Here is a 22,294-nt window from a genome sequence, read left to right on the forward strand (position 1 = left end):
AAAATTTAGTCACCCTCCCAAGAAGAATGGAAAAAAAAACCTGGTTTAAGCAGTTCATGTAAGAAATGATTTTATCCTTGATTATGATGCTGATTAGGAATCTTGGAATACATATAGTTGTGAATACAATTTCTATTACTACTACTAATATAATAATAATAATTCTAAGAATTATATGGAGAAGACAAAGCTAAGAAGGCAAAGTAAAGGTAGAAATTCACCAGACCCCAAAGCACTCCAAATCCCTTTAAATGATGACTCTAAAACAATTTTAGAGCATCAAAATATGCCCCAAAGATGCAATAGAACATCTTCTAGCTGAAAACAAGTTAGAAGGTCAGCAGAAAATGTATGTGACAACAGGGTAGGAGTCCAGCATGCAGTTTTGGTGCTGGAAACCAGCCCCAGCCCTGGTTTCAGCTGAGCAAGAACTTTGAATCAGCAGTTTAGCCCAGAGATAACAAAGAGAATTTGAAAGGTCAGCAGAAAAGGTCTGTGGAACCAGGGAGGGAGCTGAGCATGCAATCCCAATACAGGCAGGACCAACACAGCCCTGACCCTAGCTGTGCCTCTCGTCCTAGACTAAAATACGCATGCAAGTGTGTATATATATATATGTGTGTGTGTGTGTGTGTGTGTGTGTGTGTATACATATGTACATACATATATATACATAGTTTTATACATATAATACACACATGACATACTTTTACATTTAATCAGAAATATTAATATGTTTCTAACACTTTCTTAAGCCTAAACAATCAACAAAAAATATATCAAGCCTTGATTTGCCGCATTTGCCAATTTCCAAGGTATAAATGCTAACACTGAAAATTTAATAATCAGTTCTTATTGGCCTGTTTAAATTGACTCCATATGCCTGCTCATACTTGATAATTATTCTACCAGAATCCCCTTAATATATGTCAGGCTGGAATACATATAGAGGAGGTAAATCAGAATGGAGAAGGATCAAACCATGTTATGTAATAATAAATTGAAGGGCCTATAAAAGTTTTATCTAAAGTAGAAATTTGTTCAGTAGAGACATGGTAGCATGAAATAAAGGGTTTTAAAAGCAATTATGATGAAAAGACTAGAGTTGAATGGAAAATTTGATTTTTAACTACAGGTCTCTGGAGAAGCATAAGGAGGTAATCAACAAAGTCATATCATTAGGATCTTAATAAAGTTTATCTGTTTACATTTCTACATGTGCGGATGATTAGTTTTAACTTAGAACTTTCTCATTGTTATGACAGTTAAAAAGTAGTATATATAGACAGAGGGCACAAATGTGAGTTGAATATAAAGGAATAGCTTTTTTTTAAATGATGAAAATATAAGATGAGAGAAAAATGCACTGGTAGAAAGGGAAAGAGAGAAGTGGAATGGTCAAAATTATTTGCCCAAAAAAAGACGCAAGAAAAAGCTTTTACAGTGAAAGTTAAGAGAGGGAGGAGAGGAGAAGTGAGTGAGCCTTATTCTCATCAGAATTGGCTTAAAGAGGAAATAACATACATGCTCAATATCGGTACAGAAATCTATCTTACCCTGCAGGAAATTAGAAGAGTGGGATACAGGAAAGTGGGGAGGATTTTAGAAGTGGGTATATTGAGGGAGGGAGTGGTCAAGTAGCAAAACACTTTGGAGGAGGAACAGGGTGAAAGGAGAAAGAGATTAAATGGAATAAAACATAGTTAGCAATAGAAATCATGAAATGTATACAAAGTAATAGCAATGTTCTGGGATGACCAGCTATATATAACTATGCTATTGTCAGCAACACAATGATCTATGACTACTCTGAAGGACTTATGATGAAAAATCTTATCCATACCCAAAGAAGGAACTGATTTTGTCTGAATATAAATTGAAGTATTGTTTCTTTCTCTTTCTGTCTCTCTTTTTTAAATTTTCATTAGGGTGAGAGATTTATATTTCTTTCACATCTTGACTTTTATGAAAATATTTTGCAGACATCACATGTGGCTTCTTTATTGTGGGCAAGGATAAGGGAGAGAGTCTAAAAATTCAAAAAAATTAAAAACAAATGTGAAAAAATTATTTTAAATGTGACGAGAAAATATTTACAGATGAATTCAAATAAAAATATATATATATATATATATATATATATATATAATAGGGAAATTATTCAGATAAAGATACTTTAAAATTTTAAGGGAGGAATCCAGCAAAGTGAGGGTGATTGTAATATGCTTCTCTAAAAATTTCTCTGGGAACAGGTTTCTTGGGGGGCTTCTGAGAGCAGCCTTCGTTTCAGTTCAGTGTAATCACCCCAAATGCAGCCAGGAATTAAAGTCCAAATCCTTTATTTTCTCTTTCAAAGTCTTGTCTCTTTTCCTGGGGCCTGGTTAGCTTTAATAAAGGCCTATCGCTCTCCTCGGTTCTGAGAGCTTAAGCTGCCTTCTCTGGCTTGTGAATCTCCTCTACTGAATCCTGGCTGAGGCTCTGAGAATTTCTAGTGGGCTTCTGTTTCAATAGGCTTGTCCTTTAGTGGGCTTGTCCTTTTTGGCCCTGATAGCTCCTCCTTATATATGCTCTCTTCAAGACGTGAATCTTGTGGAATTATAGTAAGTACAAAGTACATGTAAATTAGAGGATCATTATCTCATCAATTCCACCGAGTTAGCACCTTGTAAGAATCCTAACAGGTGATAACACCACTCAAGGTCAACATGTAGGTGATAAATAGATAAATGAAAATGAGATCAGGATGATGAACTTCATGAGTGCTATATAGTTATTCCTTAATGTCTTTTGAGTTCTTCATAAAACCAACAGAAATCATATGATAATCTCAATAAATGCAGAAAAAGTTTTTGAAAAAATCACCAAATAAAGCACACCAATTCTATTAAAAATACTGGAGACTATAAGGTAAAGAGCATTTTCCTTAAAATAATAAGCAGTATCGATCTAAAATTGACAGCAAACATTATTTGTAATGGAGAGAAGTTGGACACATTCCCAATAAGATGAGGGGTGAAACAAGGATGCCCATTATCACCACTATTACTCAATATTGCACTAAAAATGTTGGTTTTATAAATAAGAAAAGAAAGAGAAGCTAAAGGAATTAAAATAGGCAATGAGGAAATAAAACTATCACTCTTTGCAGATATAATGATATACTTAATGAATCCTAGAAAATCATTTAAAAACCTACTAGAAACAATTCACAGCTTTAGCAAAATTGCAAGAGATAAAAATTATACACACACACACACACACACACACACACACACATATATGTATGTATTATTTACAAAGCCCATCAGCAAGAGATAGAAAGAGAAATTACATTAAAAAACTGTAGACTAGGGGCGGAGCCAAGATGGCGGAGAAGACACAGGTGACTTTCTAAGCTCTTCTCTTACCCTCTTTATCAATATTATATCGAGCCTCAAAAATAGTCTTGACTGCTACAATTCGTAAAGATAAGAAGTAGAACAAGTCACCAGCCGAAGAAAATCTGCAGTCTCGCCAAAAAAGGTTTGTTCTGGGGCTACAGGGGAGATCAGCGTAGACTGGGAGAGAAATTAGGTTCCGAGGAGAGCCTCAAACCAAAAGTGAAAGCACAGATCTCAGCACAAGCTTGCAGCCCCAACCCACAATAAGGGGCTTTTCCTTGGGGCAGTTGGGAACCTGCACGGCAGGAGGGCACAGCCCAGGTTAGCCTCTAATCTGCGCAGTGGGGAGCTTGGCTTGGGGCCATAGAGCTTTCCCAGGGCCGATTTGCATCAGGCAGAGACGCTGGGCAGAGTTTGCAGCGGTCTGCAGTCTGCGGTCAGCTGCTAATACCCACAGCCCCACAAGAGGCTCCGGCCTGGGGCAGTGACACTTTCACCCCTTAGTCTCTAGCTGAGGGCAATCGCTAACCCACTCAGCCCTACTAAGCAGTTTGATAGCTCGGCCAGTGCTGAATGCACTTCCTGTTGGGGGAAGGGAAAACTCCCACCAGAGACCCAACCTGGAGCCGGAAACGGTTTACATCTCCCTGTTCTGCAGAGGAAGAAAACCCCCTTGCCTAGAGACAACCCTAAAGGCTTTAATAAACATGGAATAAAAAGATGAAAAAGAACGATTAACAGCTTTGGCAGAAAAAGAGCAGGTCAAAACCTGAAGAGACCCCCAAATAAAAAATGCATCGACTGTCCTCCTTTATATGATGCTTCCCATAGAAGAGACCATTAAAAAGTCTCAAAAGTGAGTTAGAAGATAAATGGGAAAAGGGAAAAAAGAGAAGCCTTTAAAGAGAGCAACAACTTCCTGAAATATGAATTGGAAAAAAAAAACTTCAGGAAAGAAGAATTGTGGAATTGAAAAAATAAAGAATTTACTAGAAAGAGGATTTGTGAATTGAAAAAAAAATAATTCACTAAAAAAGAAATTGTGAAATGGAAAAAAAATTCCACAGACCAAAAACAATACATTTAAAAACCTTTCAACATATACAGAAAGAAGTAAAAATAAGCTAATGAAGGTACAACTTTAAAAAATTAGAACTGAACAAATAGGAAACTAATGATTCAATTGGAGACAGCAAGAACCAGTCAAGCAAAACAAAAATGACAAACTGGAAAACCATAAATTATCTACTTGCAAAAACGACAGACTTGGAAAATAGATCTAGGAGAATAATCTGGAGGATTATTGGACTTTTTTGAAAACTATGATGAAAAAAAAGAGCCTAAATTATTTTACAAAGAAATCATCAAAGGAATTGCCCAGGATGTAATAGTAAGAAAAAAATAGAAATTGAAAGAATTTATGGAACACCTTCTGAAAGAAACCCTAAAATAAAAACCCCAAGGAATATTGTGGCCAAATTTCAGGGAACTATCGATTAAGGGAAAAATTTTACAAGCAGCCAAAAAAAATTAAAACTGAGGTGCCACAATAAGGGATTACCCAAGATCTGGCTGCCTCAATTAAAGGAACCAAGGGCCTGGAATCTGATATTCCGAAAAAAGGGAACTTGGGATGCAGCCAAGAATAAACTACCCAGCTTGTTACATTTTCTTTCAGGGAAGAAGATGGGAAAAAGAAACAAATGAATTCCATTTTGTTTTATAAGGGAAAAAAGAACTAAACAAAAAATTTTGATTCCAACCATAGAACTCAAGAGATGCAGAAAAGGTAAAAATAACTCTTGAGAATTGTATTTCTGTTGTGAATATACAAAAAGAATATATGTATAATTTTATTTTACTGATATAACATAAAAAAGGAAGTAGATATGGAAAAGGAATGATGGTAGAATAAGGTGGGAAGGAGGGATAAAAAGAGGGAAGTCACATCCAACAAAGAAACATAGGAAACATCATATTTGAAGGAATTTAGAGAGGGGGAGGAACATTGTATGAATCTTACTCTCATCAGAGTTGGCTCAAAGAAAAAATAATTGACATTTGTTTTAGAGAAAATTCTCTCTCCGCCTCATTAAAAAAAGGGGAGAGGGAAAAGGGAAAAGAAAAGAGTAATAAGGGAAGGGAAGGGGAAAAGATTCAAAGGGGGGGAGGGAACCCTAAAGAGGGTAAGCATCGTGATACAACTGGGGTACAAAGTTCAAAAAGGGGAAAGAGGGTTGGGGGAGGCAAGAATAAGTTGGCATTCTGGGGTTATTAGGATCAAGGAAATAAAGATTTTAGTAATTCTAACTGAAATGTAAATGGATGAACTTCCCTAAAGGGAAGGCAATGCAGACTGGATCAAAAGTCAGAACCCTACAAATGTTGTTTAAAGAAAACCAATTTAAAGCAGGAGATACATATAGAGGAAAATAAAAGGCTGGAGCAAAATCTATTATGTCAGGTGAAGTTCAAAAAAAGGGGTAGCCATCCTTACCCCGGATCAACAAAAAGCAAAAAATTGATCTAATTAAAGAGATAAGGAAGGAAACTACATCCTGCCAAAGGGTAGCATAAAATGAAGCAATATCAAATATTCCATCTTAAAAAAGCGTATGGATCCAACTTCCCAAAGGAGAAGTTAAGAGATTTCAAGAAGAAATAGGACAACAAAACTTAATGGGTGGGAGGACCCCCACCCTTGCACTCCTCACAATTAGACAAACCAAACCAAAAACAAATAAGAAAGAAATTAAAGAAGTAAATAGAATATTAGGAAAAAATTAGGTATGTTAGATCTTTTGGAGAAAAGAAAATGGAGATAGAAAGGAATATACTTTTTTCTCCAGCAGTTCATGGAACCCATTCCCAAAAATTGACCTATATTAGGACATAAAGACCTTTAAAATTAAATGCAAGAAAGGAAGAAATGCTTTTTTAGATCAAGAGGCAAAAAAAACTACATTCAACAAAAAGTTAGGGAAAAGACCAAAAAGAATTGAAACTAAACAATCTCATCTTTAAAGAATGATTGGGTGAAGAAAATTATAGATACAATTAATAATTTCACCAAGATAATGAAATGATGAAGTTTAAAAAATTTTGGGATGGCGCCAAAGAAGTAATAAGAGGGAATTTTATATCCTTAGAGGCTTATTTTGAAAAAACAGAGAAGAAAAGATTTAATAAATTGGGCTTTAAACTAAAAAAACTAAAAAAGTCCAAATTAAAAACCCAGAATCAAATACTAAATTTAAATTTAAAATTAAAAGGAGAAATTAAAATATTAAAAAAAAACTATTGAACCAATTAATAAAAACCAAGAGTTGGTTCTATGAAAAAGCCAAATAAAATAGATGTTTTTAAATCTGATTTTAAAAAAGGAGGGAGGAAAATGAAATTAAGAATCTTAAAATGAAAAAGGAGAACTTTCCACCAATGAAGAGGAAAAGAAATAATAAGGTTATTTTGCCTCAACTTTTATGCCAATAAATTTGATAACCTTAAGGAAATGGATGACTACCCCAAAAATATAGACTTCCTAATTCAAAGAGGAGGGAAAGGTTTGAATATCCCATTTCAGAAAAAGAAATAGAACAGGCAAAAAAACCCCTAAGAAAAATCCCCAGGACCAGATGGATTTACATGGAATTTTTACCAAACATTTAAAAGACCCAATTGGCCCCCAATGTTATATAAATTATTTGATAAAAAAGGAATTGAAGGAGTCCCACCAAATTCCTTCTATGACACAGACATGGGTACTGATACCCAAACCAGGTTAGGTTGAAAACAGGAGAAAGAAAAATTATAGACCAATCTCCCTAATGAATATTGATGCTAAAATCCCAAGATATTAGCAAAAAGACTAAGAAAATCATCTCCCAGGATAATACACTATGATCAAGTAGTATTTATACCGGAATGCAGGGTTGGTTCAATATTAGAAAACTATCAAATATAATTGGCCATGTTAATAACCAAATTAAAAAAAAACATAAGGATCATCTCAATAGATGCAGAAAACATTTGACAAAATCCAACATCCATTCCATTAAAAACACTTGAGAGTATAGGAATAAATGGATTTTTCCTTAAAATAATCAGCAGCATCTATTTAAACCACCAGTAAGCATCATATGTAATGGAGAAAACCGCAAACCATTCCCAATAAGATATGGAGGAAACAAGGTTGCCCACTATACCTTTTACTATTTAACATTGTCTTAGAAACGCCATTTTGGCCAATAAAGAGCCAAAAAGAATTAAAGGAATAAGAATAGGCAATGAGGAAACCAAACTATCACTCTTTTGCCGAAGATATGATTGGTATACTTAGAGAACCCCAAGATTCTACTAAAAAGTTTTAGAAATAATCCACAACCTTTAGCAAAGTTGGTTATTAAAATAAAACCCACATAAGTCACCAAATTCTTATATATCACTACCAAAATCCAACAGTCAGAGTTACAAAGAGAAATTCCATTTAAAGTTAAACCATTGATAATATAAAAATAATTGAGGAATCTATCTTGCCAAGGGAAAATTGGAAAACTTTTATGGAGCAAAAAATTAAGACCCACTTTTCACACAAATTAAGTCTGATCTAACCAATTGAAAATATTAAAATGCCTTGGATAGGGCGAGCAAAATAATAAAAGATTGACAATATTACCTAAACTAATCTATTTATTTAGTGCTTATACCAATCAGATTCCCAAAAAACTAATTTTAATGACCTAGAAAAAAAACAAAATTCACATGAAAAAAAAAAAGATCAAGAATTTTCAAGGAAATTAATGAAAAAATCAAATGAAGGTGCTTAGCTGTACCAGATCTTAAAACTATATTATAGAAAGCAGCAGTTACCAAAACCATTTGGTATTGGCTAAGGAATATATTAGTTGGATCAGTAAATAGGTTAGGTTCAAGGGAAAAACAGTCAACAAATATAGCAACCAAGTTTCTTTTGACAAAACCCAAAGACCCCAAGCTTTTGGGATAAGGAACTTTTACTGTTTGATAAAATTCAGGGAAAAATTTTGGAAAACTAATATGGCAGAAAATAGGGCATTGATCCACACCTTAACAATTTAAACCAAGATTAGGGTCAAAATGGGTTCAAGAGTAGGAATAAAGAATGAAATTATTAATAAATTAGAGGAACACAGGATAGTTTACCTCTTGGACCTGTGGAAAGGGAAGGACCTTTATGACCAAAGGAAGAACCAGAGATCATTACTGATCACAAAAATAGAAAATTTCCGATTATACTAAACTGAAAAGTTTTTAAAAACAAAAACTAATGCAGACAAGATTAAAGGGAAGAAATAAACTGGGAAAATATTTTTACAGTCAAAGGTTTATAAAGGCCCTTTTCCAAAATATATGAGAATTAACTCTAATTTATAAAAAAATCGCCATTCTCCAAATTGAAAAATGGTCAAAGGATATGAAAGACAACCTCAAGATGAAGAAATTGGAAACTATTTCTAAACTAAGGAAAAAGATGCTCCAAGTCAATTAATCAAGAAATGCAAATTAAGACAACTGTAAGATACTTCACTATACACCTATATATTGGTTAAGATGACAGGAAAAAATAATGGATGATTGTTGAGGGGATGTGGGAAAACTGGGACATTGATGCATTGTTGGTGGAGTTGTGAATGAATCCAACCATTTTTGGAGAGTAGTTTGGAACTATTCCCAAAAGTTATCAAACTGTGCATACCCTTTGATCCAGCAGTGGTTCTTACTGGGATTATATCCCAAAGAGATTATAAAGAAGGGAAAGGGACCTTAAAGTGACGAATGTTTGTGGCAGCCCTCTTTGTAGGTGGCTAGAAACTGAAACTGAAATGGATGTCCATCAGTTGGAGAATGGCTGAATAAATTGTGGTATATGAAAAGGAAATTATTATTGTTCTGTAAGAAAATGACCAACAGGATGATTTCCAGAAAGGCCTGGAGAGACTTAACAAACTGATGCTGGAGGAAATGAGAAGGACCAATCACTATTTATTTCAAAACAATACTTATGATTACCAGTTCTGATGGACCTGGCCATCCTCAGCAAGGGAGCTCAACCAAATCATTTTAATGGGAAATTGAATTGAACTAATACACCCAAGAGAAAGAGCCTGGGTGATGACTAAAACCATTAATTGAACTCCCAATCCCTATATTTATTTCCCACCTGCATTTTTTGATTTCCTTCAAGTTTAATTGTCCAATATTTCAGAGTCTGACTCCTTTTGTACAGCAAAATAACGGTTTGGTCATGTATACTTATTTGTATGGTTTATTTTTTTATTTAACATCTACTGGTCATCCTGCCATCTGGGGGGGGGGGGGGGTAAGAGGGGGAAAATTGGAACAAGGTTTAAAATTGTTAATGTTGAAAGTTACCCATGCATATAACCTGTAAATAAAAAGGCTATGGGAAATTAAAAAAAGTCAATTTTATGGGTAAAATACCCAAATTCATCCCTCCATTCTTTCCTCTCAGATAATAATTAGGCCTTTGCCTCTTTGTGAGATATATACCCCCACTTTACCCCTTTTTCTGATACAATGTCCTTTCCACTCCTAATTTCTAGGAACAAGGTATACACATATTTTTTATCTTTTACACAGGAAAATAGTTCCCAAGATTTATTTTTACCTTTTTAGGTTTTTCTTGAGTTCTATATTTGCAGATCAAACCTTGTTAAGTTCTTTTTTTCACCAAAAATAGGGAAATTAATTTTATTTCGTTGAATGACCATATTCTTCCTGAAAAGATGCTCATTCTGGCTGGGTGTTATTTTTTCATACCGAGTTCCTTAGCCTTTCGGAATATCATATTCCAGGCCCTTCAATCTTTTAATTGGATTGCTAGATCTTGGGTGATCCTTATTGTGGCTCCTCTATATTTGAATTGGGTTTTGGGGAGTATTTTTTTCCTTTGTTTGAGGGTTCTGACATTTGGCCACTATATTTTTTTGGTGTTTTGATTTTAAGATCCCTTTCAGTGGGTGATTATTGAACCTTTTCAATGTTATTTTACCCTCTGTTTCTATGGGATTTGGGCAGTTCTTTGATAATTTCCTGGAAAATAGGTCCAGGCTCTTTTTTCATTGTATTTTTTCTGGGAGTCCAAAACCTCAGATTGTTCTCCAGACCGTTTTCCAAGGTCTGTTGTTTTCCTAAAGGTATTTCCTCATTTTTTCCATTGTTTGGTTTTTGGCTTTTTTTGCTTGACTGATTCTTCTTGTTCCTCAAGTCATTCAATTCCATTTGTTCTATTCTGATTTTCAATGAAGTGTTTTCTTCACTCACTTTTTTATATCTTTTTCTCATTGTCCAATTTGTTCTATGGAATGTGTTTCCATTTCACCAATTTTATTCTTTAGAGAGCTATTTTCTGTTTCCAGTCCACTAATCCTATTTTTCAAGGATTTGTTTTCTTTATCCACTCTGTCTTTAAATGAATCAATGACTTCTCCAGTCTCTCTTGTCAAACCTCCCTCTCCTTTTCCCATTTTTCTTCTAGCTCTCTTGTGAGAGCCTTTTTAATTTCTTCTATGAGATTTATCTGTGCTGAGGAACAGATGATCTCCTCCGGTGGGGATTCACCTGGAGATAATCTGTTTTTAGTCTCCTCAGGGTTTAGAGTCTGTTCTCTGTCTGTATAAAAGCTGTCAATCGTTAAAGTCCTTTTTAACTTTTTGCTCATTTTGTCAGAGAAGAATCAGAGACAAACTAGCAAAGAAAAAAAAGGAAAAAAACCCCAAATAGAATATGCTTTTTTGGGGGAGGGGCTGGGTGGCATTAACAAGTTTCCTCTACAGACTGAGGGGGCAGCAGCGAGGCACTAGCAGGACTGTGCTGTGCCTGTGCTCTGAGACTCTGAGAGCATGCTGACACACTGTGGGGGAGAGGTGGCCGGTCTCAAGGAACTCCAGCTGTTTGGGGTTGTATTCTTCACCCCCCCCCGTATTGGTATTGGTATTGGCTAAGGAACAGATTAATTGATCAGTGGAATAGATTAGGTTCAAGGGATAAAACAGTCAACAAATATAGCAACCTAGTCTTTGACAAACCCAAAGATCCCAGCTTTTGGGATAAGAACTTACTGTTTGACAAAAATTTCTGGGAAAATTGGAAACTAATATGGCAGAAACTAGGCATTTATCCATACTTAACGCCATACACCAAGATAAGGTCAAAATGGGTTCATGACCTAGGCATAAAGAATGAAATTATTAATAAATTAGAGGAACACAGGATAGTTTACCTCTCAGACCTGTGGAAGGGAAGGTCTTTATGACCAAAGCAGAACTAGAGATCATTACTGATCACAAAATAGAAAATTTCGATTATACCAAACTGAAAAGTTTTGTACAAACAAAACTAATGCAGACAAGATTAGAAGGGAAGCAATAAACTGGGAAAATATTTTACAGTCAGGTTCTGATAAAGGCCTCATTTCCAAAATATATAGAGAATTAACTCTAATTTATAAAAATCGTTTCATCTCCAATTGAAAAATGGTCAAAGGATATGAACAGACAATTCCTCAGATGAAGAAATTGAAACTATTTCTAGTCATATGAAAAGATGCTCCCAAGTCATTATTAATCAGAGAAATGCAAATTAAGACAACTCTAAGATACCACTACACACCTGTCGATTGGCTAAGATGACAGGAAAAATAATGATGATTGTTGAGGATGCAGGAAAACTGGGACATTGATGCATTGTTGGCGGAGTTGTGAACGAATCCAACCATTTTGGAGAGTCGTTTGGAACTATGCTCAAAAAGTTATCAAACTGTGCATACCTCTTGATCCAGCAGTGTTACTACGGGATTATATCCCAAAGAGATTATAAAGAAGGAAAGGACCTGTATGTGCACGAATGTTTGTGGCAGCCCTTTTTGTAGTGGCTAAAAACTGGATACTGAATGGATGTCCATCAGTTGGAGAATGGCTGAATAAATTGTGGTATATGAATATTATGGAATATTACTGTTCTGTAAGAAATGACCAACAGGATAATTCAGAAAGGCCTGGAGAGACTTACACAAACTGATGCTGAGTGAAATGAGCAGGACCAGGAGATCATTATATACTTCAACAACAATACTATGTGATCACCAGTTCTGATGGACCAGGCCATCCTCAGCAACGAGATCAACTAAATCATTTCCAATGGAGCAGTAATGAACTGAACCAGCTATGCCCAGAAAAAGAACTCTGGGTGATGACTAAAACCATTACATTGAATTCTAATCCCTATATTTATGCACACTGCATTTTTCATTTCCTTCACAAGCTAATTGTACAATATTTCAGAGTCTGATTCTTTTTGTACAGCAAAATAACGTTTTGGTCATGTATACTTATTGTGTATCTAATTTATATTTTAATATATTTAACATCTACTGGTCATCCTGCCATCTAGGGGAGGGGGTGGGGGGGTAAGAGGTGAAAAATTGGAACAAGAGGTTTGGCAATTGTTAATGCTGTAAAGTTACCCATGCATATATCCTGTAAATAAAAGGCTATTAAATAAAATAAAATAAAAAAAACTGTAGACTAAATAAAATACTTGGGGATCTACCTGCCAAACATAAAGCCAAGAACTATATGAAAATAATTACTAAACACTTCTCCACAAATAAAATCAGATCTCGACAATTGGAAAAATATCAATTGTTCATGGGTACACTAAGCTAATAAAATAAAAATGAAAATTTTGCCTAAATTGTTCTATTTGATCAATCAATCTGCCAATCAATCTGCCAATCAAACTGCCAAAAAAATTATTTTATACAACTAGAAAAAATAATAACAAAATTCTTCTGGAAGAAAAATAAGATCAAAAATATCAAGGGAATTAATGGGAAAAAATACAATGGATAGTGGTTTAGCAGTACCAAACTTAGGACTATATTATAAAGCAGCAGTCATCAAAACTATTTGGTACTGGCTAAGAAATAAGAGTGGTGGATCAGTGGAATAGATTAGATACATGACACAAAAATTAAGGCCCATAATAATCCAGTATTTGATACACCCCTAAACTCCAGCTTCAAGAATAAGAACCTACTATTTGACAAAAATTGCTGGGAAAACTAGAAAATAATATGTCAGAAACTTGTTATAGATCTATGTCTCATACCCCATACCAAAATAAGATTAAAAAGATGCATGATTTGGGTATAAAGAATAATACTGCAAATTAGGAGACAAAGGGATAATTTAACTATCAGATCTTTAGAAAAGGGATCTTTGGTCATAACCAAAATCTTTGGTCATAACCAAAGAACAGCTGATGAATATTATAAAAGGTAAAATGGGCAAGTTTAAGTACATTAAATTCAAAAAGGTTTGAATGAACAAAAGCAACAGAAATAAGATTAAAAGGAAAACAAAACTGGAAAAAATCTTTACAGCCAATGTCTCTGATAAACGTCTCATTTCCAAAATATATCAAGAATTGTGTCAAATTTTAAGAATGGAAGTCATTCCCAATTGATAAATGGTCAAAGGATATGAACAGACAATTTTCAGATAATGAAAACAAAACCATTTATACTCATAAGAAAAAGTACTGTAAATTATTATTTATTATAGAAATTCAAATTAAGATAACTCTGAGGTATCACCTCACTCACATCTCTCAGATTGGCTAAGATGACAGGAAAAAATAATGATAAATGTTAGAGGAGATGTGGGAAAACTGGGACACTAATATATTGTTTTTGGAGTTGTGAAAAGATACAACCATTCTGCAGAGCAATCTGGAACTATGCCCAAAGGGTTATCAAACTGTGAATATCTTTTGACCTAGAAATGGCACTACAAGGCCTGTATTTCAAGGAAATCATAAAGAATGGAAAAAGACCCAAATGTGCAAAAATGTTTGTAGCAGCTCTTTTTGTATTAACGAAGAATTGGAAAATGAGTAAATATCTATCAATTGGGTAATGGCTGAATAAATTGTGGTATATGAAGATAATGGAATATTATTTTTCTATAAAAATGATGAACCATCTGGTTTTAGAAAGGCTTGGAAAGATTTACACGAACTGATGCTGAATTAAAGAAACAAAACCAGGAATACATTGTACACAATAACAGCAAGGATGTGTGATGATCAGCTGTGAAGGACTTGGTTCTTCCCAGGCATTGTGATCCAAAGCAATCCCAATAGACTTTGAACAGAAAATGCCGTCTGCATCCAGAAAAAGTATGATAGTGATTGAATGTAAATCCATATATGCTGTGTTCACTTCTTTTTTCTTTTTTTTTTCTCTTATAGCTTTTCCCTTTTGCTCTGAATTTTCTCTCCCAACATGATTCATAAAGCAATGTGTATTAAAAATAAGTTAATTAATACATAAAACAAAATAAACATCTTCTGGTTTCTGCCAATGTTTCAAAAGAAAAGAGAACAAAAATCACGAGCAATTAGTAACTTCTAGCTCCACATATTTATATATTAAGATGCTGTTTGAGAACAGTTATATTGTGTCTAAGTATGAGTTCAGAGTTTACAGAGAATTATTTCCACTATCTCTCTCCTCATTGCTACTCAACACATTGAACAAAACTGAAGTAAATTTCTCAACTATGATGACCAATGAGCTATAATTTTTTTTCTAATCTCAAGTAGACTCAGAAAAGAGAGAATGTCAACCATATTTAACTTCACAGAAAAACTTCTCTCACCCTATAGGTAAGTAGGAGAGAAAATGACAAACAAAAGGAGGAGTCTAATAGAAGGGAGAACTAAAACAGAAGGGGAAAGGGATAAGAAATGGGGAGGGACTGTAAAGGGGGAGGCTATTTGAGGGAGGTGATGATCATAAGGGAAAAGGGAAAGGGGGAAAGGAAAAAATATAACTTGGGGAAAATAAGATGGTGAAAAATACAGAGTTAGTCAGTTTAACTGTGAATTCTGAATGGGATGAATTCTCCCATAAAGTTGAATCAGACAGCAGAGTAGATTAACAGCCAGAATCCTACAAAACTCTATTTACAAGAAACACACTTGAAGCAGAATGATATATTCAGAGTAAAGATAAAAGGCTAGAGAGGAATGTATTATGCTTCAGCTGAAGTAAAAAAAAAAAAAAAAAAAAAAAAAAAAAAAAAGCAGAGATAGGGCCCTGATCTCAGATCAAACAAAAGCAAAAATAGAAGTAATTAAAAGAGATAAGGAAGGAAACTACATCTTGCTAAAGGGCACCATGAATAATGAAGTCATATCAATATTAAACATATATGCACCAAGTGGTATAGCATCCAAATTCCTAGAGAAGTTAAGAGACATGTAAGAAAAAATAGATAACAAAACTATACTACTGGGGGATCTCAACTTTGCTTTCTCAGAATTAGATAAATAGAACCACAAAATAAATAGGAAAGAAGTTAAGGAGGTAAATAGAATTTTAGAAAAAGTTAGGCATGATAGTCCTTTGGATAAAATTGAATGACAACAAAAAGAAATATACTTTTTCTCGGCAGTACATGGAACCTATACAAAAATTGACCATATATTAGAGCATAAAAAACTTAAAATCAAATGCAGAAAAGCAGAAATAGTAAATGAATTTTTTCCACATCATGACGAAATAAAAAAATGCATGTAATAAAGGAGCAGAAGAAAATAGACCAAAATTAATTGGAAACAAATAATCTAATTCTAAAGAATGATTGGGTAAAACAACAACTCATAGACACAATCAATAATATCATTGAAGAGAATGACAATAATGAAATAACATATCAAAAACAGCAAATTATTTCCAGGATAATACACATGATCAAGTAGGATTTATACCAGGAATGCAAGGCTAGTTCAATATTAGGAAAACTATTAGCCTAATTGTTTCTGTCAATAACCAAACTTACAAAAGTCAAATGATTATTTCAATATGTAAAGAAAAAGCATTTGACAAAATCCAAAACTCATTCCTATAAAAATACACAAGAGAATATGGAAATTAATGGATTTTCCTTATGAGGCTCAGTAGTAGCTATTTAAAATCATCAACAAGTATCTTATGTAATGGGGATAAATTGCAACCATTCCCAATAAGTTCAGGAGAGAAACAAGGTTGCCCACTATGACCATTACTATTTTATATCATATTGGAAACGTTAGCTTTAGTAATAAGAGAAGAAAAAGAAATTAAAGGAATTAGAGCAGATAATAAGGCAACCAAATTATCACTCTTTGCAGATAATATGATGGTATTCTTAGAGAATCAAGTAAAAACCTACAGAAACAATTCGCAACTTTAACAAAGTTGCAGAATACAAAATAAATCCACATAAATCATCCAGAAGCAAGAGATACAAAAAGAAATTCCATTTAAGATAACTGTATAACATAAAATATTTGGGTATCTACCTGTCAAGGTAAAGTCAGGAACTATTAAAAAAAACAATTACAAAACATTTTCCACACAAATAAAGACAGATCAAATCAATTGGGAGAATATCAAGAGCTCATGGGTAGGCAGAACTAATATAATAAATGAAAATACTACCTAAATGCCATACCAATCAAACTGACAATAAATTATTTTACAGAGCTAGAAAAAGTAATTAAAAAGTTCATCTGGAAGAACAAAAGGTCAAGGATTTTAAAGAATTTAATGGAAAAAAATGCAAAGGAAGGTGACCTACCAGTACCAGATCTAAAACTGTATTATAAAACAGTGGTCATCAAAACCATTTGGTACTAAGAAAAAGAGTCAATGGATAAATTAGATTCACAAAACACAATATTCTATGACAATAGTAATTATAGTGTTTAATAAAGCTAAAGAAAGACCCCAGCTTTTGGGATAAGAACTCACTATTTGATAAAAATTGGTTGGAAAATTGAAAATTAGTATCGCAGAAACTTGGCATTGACTCATACCTAACATATTATACAAAGATAAGGTCAAAATGGGTTCATGATTTCAACATAAAGAGTAATGCTATAAGCAAATTAGAAGAAAGGATAGTCTACCTCTCAGGTCTGTGGAGAAGGAAGGAATTTGTGGCCAAAGAACTAGAGTACATTATGGAAATGCAAAATTGATAATTTTGATTATATTCAGTTAAAAAGTACTTATACAAACAAAACCAATGCAGGCAAGATTAGAATGGAGGCAATAAACTAGGGAAAATATTTTACATTCAAGGGTCTTGATAAAGGCCTTATTTCTAAAATATAAAGAGAATTGTCACATATTTATAAGAATTCAAGCCGTTCTCCAATTGATAAATGGTCAAAGGATATGAACAGATAATTTTCAAATGAAGAAATTAAAACCATTTCTAGTCATGTGAAACAATGCTTTAAATCACTATTGATCAGAGAAATACAAATTAAGATAACTCTGAGATATCGCTACACATCTCTCAGATTGACAAAGATGACAGGAAAAGAAAATGACAAATGTTTTAGGGGATGTGGGAAAATTGGGATTCTGGTGCATTGTTGGTGTAAACCAACCATTCTGGAGAGCAATTTAGAATTATGCCCAAACCCTTTGTTCCAGCAGTATCTCTACTGGGCGAGTATTCTAAAGAAATCACAAAAAAGGGAAATGGATTCACGGGTGCAAAAATGTTTGTAGCAGCCTTTTCTGTAGCGACAAGTAATTGGAAACTGAATGGATACCCATTAATTGGAGAAGGGCTGAATAAGTTATGGTATATGAATGTTATGAAATATTATTTTTCTCAGAGAAATTATCAGCAGGATGATTTCAGAGAGGTCTGGAGAGAATTACATAAACTGATGGTAAGTGAAGTGAGTAGTTCCAAGAGAACACTGTACACAGCGATACAATGATCAATTCTGGTGGACATGGCTCTTTTCAATAGTGAACTGATTCAGATCAGTTCCAATGGTCTTCTGATGAAGAGAGCCATCTGCACCTAGACAGAGGACTGTGGGACTGAGTGTGAATCACAACATCATATTTTCACTTTTTTTGTTGTGTTGCTAGTATTTTGTTTTCTTTCTCATTTTTTTGGTTGATTTTTCTTGTGCAGCATGATAATTGTAGAAATATGTATAGAAGAATTGTACATGTTTAACATATCTTGGATTACTTTCAGTAAAGGGGAGAGGATGGGGGAAAAGGAGGGAAACAAACTTGAAACATGAGGTTTGCAAGGGTGAATGTTGAAAATTATGCATATGTTTTGAAAATAAAAAGCTTTAACAAAAAATAAAAATAAAATGGAATTATGTTCCATTTGTAAAAGTCTGCCTATTCCCTTCTCATACTTTCACCAAGAATGCCCTCAATGTAATTCTTTTTAAAAGAATGTTGTAGAGATTGAAAAGTTGGCATGTACATCAATTACATAAAATTTTTCTATTGAGGTTTTTGGGCAAAGTAAATAAATAAATATAAAAAGGGGATAAAAGTGAGAGGAGATGTGGGGAGGAAGAAAGCAAGGGAGGGAGGAACAGAAGGATGTAGGAAAGGAAAATAAAAGGAAGCAAACAAGGAAGGAAGAAGGAAGGAAACAAGGAAACAAGGAAGGAAACAAGGAAATAAGGACAGAAGGAAGGATGGAAAGAAGGAAAGAAGGAAGGAAGGAAGGAAGGAAAAAAAGGGGAATTGAGCCTTGTGCTCCTTCAGCATTTTATTTTCATGGACCTTCCCTCTATATTTTATCATCCATACTTCCATTACCATCTTTATTTTCTTTAGTATCCTTTCTCCTTCTTATACAAAACATAAAATATTCAGATGTCAGTCTAAATATATTGGGTTCAATGTCCTTGATGGAGAAAAGAATCTTCTAGAGAAATACTGAGAGATCTTCTCTGATTTTCATCTTCTAGTTGTTCTTTTTTAAGTTTTTTACTTAAATGCTCTGGGAGATAATAATATGGATTAGGTTACTTGCCAAACTTTTTTGGAAACATATTCTTTTTTCTACTGCTTTTCAATCTTTTATGAAGTAGTACTGCTCATGATTTTTCACTGACATCCACTGATAGATTTTTATAAATCAATTTGAAGTAAAAACTGGTTTGTCCTCCATTGTCTCTCCTCTTGGCAAAGAAATGATGTTTAATGTTTCAAACTTTTGGAGCCTCTTTTGGTCTCACCATGAAAATCAATTTACATCAAATAAGCTTCCTTAGAAAATGTTGATAGACCTTTTTAAAATTTCCAATTTTCCAGGATCAAAGCCTTTTTTAAATTGATTAGGAAGGAGTTGCTTCAACAGAACATTATATCTTTTGTTTCCAATTTTGTTCTGTATAGCTTATGCAATAAGACACCTTGAGATCTTCCTGGAAGGCAGCATGTGCCATATAAGTCAAACCAGCAACATTACTTTGACCACCATCTTCTCCAAAATTTTCAGAGAAACATCCCATAACCCAAGAACCCCAACCCAATGCTTTCATTCCAGTGCTCCTCAGCTATCACCCTGGAAAGCAATCTTTGTGGAGATACAACAGAACAACCATTGCTGAATTCGGTTTTGAATTCAGCTGTTGAAAACTCACAAAGAATGTTTTTGTCACCAAAATCTTTGACACTAATTAAAGAACTCAACTTCAGAAATTTAAGTGATTTTACACATAGAAATGATATTAAAGAAAATGTATTAATATCTTTCTGCTGTACACTAAGGACCATGGGATCTTTCTGTGTAACTTAGAACTAAAACCTTCCCTTTGTGTTGTGTTCCTCATTAGAATGCTTTTTTTTGTTTCTAATTCATAATTTTTTAGTCCACATCTTCCAACTTTTACTTCATTATCCTCCCTTATGGCTATGATCTCCTTGAAATCATGACATTTTCTAATATTTTTAAATGTATAAAGTTTCATCAAATTCTTCATAAAATTTTTACATTTATTATTTGCAACAAATATTGGTACAACATCTGCAAGTTATATAAAACAAGTTTATAGACTTCATAGAACCCCTGAATCTAAATGAGTAAAATTTTCTACATTTAAAAGGAATTAGCTCAACATCTTATTAAGGGAAAAGCAACTCTAATTCAAAAACAATTTCAATTTTGAGAGATGTTCTTATTCTTTTGCAATAGATGTATACACAATAAAATGTGTGCTTCATCTGGAAATGAAATAGTATGTCAGTACAGATGCATAGTTGATAAAACTTCGCTATCACATTTTCATCTGTTTTAGAGAGAAGATTCCATTTCTGTGTGGTAGAAAATACATTTTATACAAAAGCATGTTATTAAAAAAGGACCTAACAGATGGGTATATGGTTAATTGGATTTTGACCAAGGCAAATTTTTTAGTTCTGGTTTTTTTAAGTAGCAAAACCTACAACAACCTCTGATTAAGATTTCTATCAAATATATAACAAATAAAATATCTGTGGTTCAGAAACTTAAACAAGAAGAAAAGATAGAAAAGAAAATTTAACTTTCATTTTGATTTCATCCAAGAAGCTTTTCCCAAAGAAATTACATTAGAATAAAGGGGGATGATATTGATTAGGAAATTTTTTTCAAAAATGCCAGACATCTAGATATAGAATAAAAAAAGCTAGGGTTCAGTTTCATGGAGGATGATTTAAATGACTAGATTTAGTCAATTGAGCTAGAAATCATAAGCAGGAGATATTCATCTGAATAAGGAGATGAAGTCCTTTTTTTATTCAGTCAAGTTTTTCATTCCATCATTCACCGTTACCTTATTTAACTGAGAAAACTTCAATCTTTTTGGCCATATTTTTAAAGGCTTCTTTTACTTGTTTGTTTCTTAGGGTATAGATGAAAGGATTCAACATGGGGGCTACTGAAGTACTTAGCACAGCCACCCCTTTGTTTAGAGCCACTCTTTCCTTTGCAGAAGGTTTGACATACATGAAGATACAACTACCATATGAGATAGAGACAACCACCATGTGGGAGGAGCAAGTGGAAAAAGCCTTTTTTCTCTGCTGGGAGGAGGGGATTCTCAGAATTGTCCTGATGATGTTCATGTAAGAGAGAATCACTAGCACTAGTGTGACCAAAAGTGTCAAAATAGCTAAAATCAAAGTCAATAGTTCTAGTAACTGTGTATCTGTACAAGAAAGCTGCAGAAGAGGAGAAACATCACAGAAGAAATGATCTATAGTGTTAGCAGCACAGAAATCTAACTGTAGACCCATAATGACTGGAGGAAAAATAACAAGGAACCCAGCGAGCCAGGAAGAGAGTACAAGCATGGTGCAGACTCTGTTGTTCATGATGGTTGTGTAGTGTAATGGTTTGCAGATGGCGACATAGCGATCATAGGACATGGCAGCTAGAAGGAAAAATTCAGTTGCTCCAAGGAGGATAGTAAAAAATAATTGGGCTGCACAGCTATTGTAAGAAATTGTCCTGTCACCAGTTATCATGCTGACTAGAAATCTAGGGATACAGACAGATGTAAAAGAAATTTCTAGGAATGAGAAATTCTGGAGAAAGTAATACATGGGGGTTTTCAGATGTGAATCCAGGAGTGTGAGGCTAATGATGGTCAAGTTTCCAGTGACACTCAACAAATAGGTAAAAAACAGAAGGAGAAAAACTACAACTTGTAATTCTGGATCATCAGTCAGTCCCAAGAGGATGAAAGTTGTCACTGTTGTATGATTTCTCATAGCTGGTTTCTGTGCAAATAAAAATTTTAAAGGGTCAGAAATGAAGAAGACAAAATAAAATATAGGATTTGCTATAACCTCTTCTCTAAACCCCATCAGTAGTATAAGTTTAGAAAAATTAATCTACATAATTATTCACTTTTAGTTTTTACAGCAAAACATCTGCCAAACAAGGGAATAGCATGCAAATAAGTAAGATTCTTGTAATGAAGAAACATGGCTCTTGAAACTGCTCCATATTTTTTCTCTTGTTTTTCAAATCTGGGAC

General features: G+C 33.9%; 1 protein-coding gene across 1 annotated transcript; it reads right to left on the minus strand.

Moving 5' to 3' along the window:
* Nucleotides 1-21,087: 21,087 nt before the first annotated feature.
* On the minus strand, nt 21,088-22,041 carry LOC100924772 (olfactory receptor 6C74). The gene has a single exon (XM_031939488.1). It carries the CDS (start codon nt 22,024-22,026, stop codon nt 21,088-21,090), a length of 939 nt encoding a protein of 312 aa, XP_031795348.1. The 5' UTR covers nt 22,027-22,041.
* Between the last annotated feature and the right edge of the window lie 253 nt (nt 22,042-22,294).

This window comes from Sarcophilus harrisii, chromosome 5 (genome assembly GCF_902635505.1).
Source record: "Sarcophilus harrisii chromosome 5, mSarHar1.11, whole genome shotgun sequence".
Classification (NCBI taxonomy): domain Eukaryota; kingdom Metazoa; phylum Chordata; class Mammalia; order Dasyuromorphia; family Dasyuridae; genus Sarcophilus; species Sarcophilus harrisii.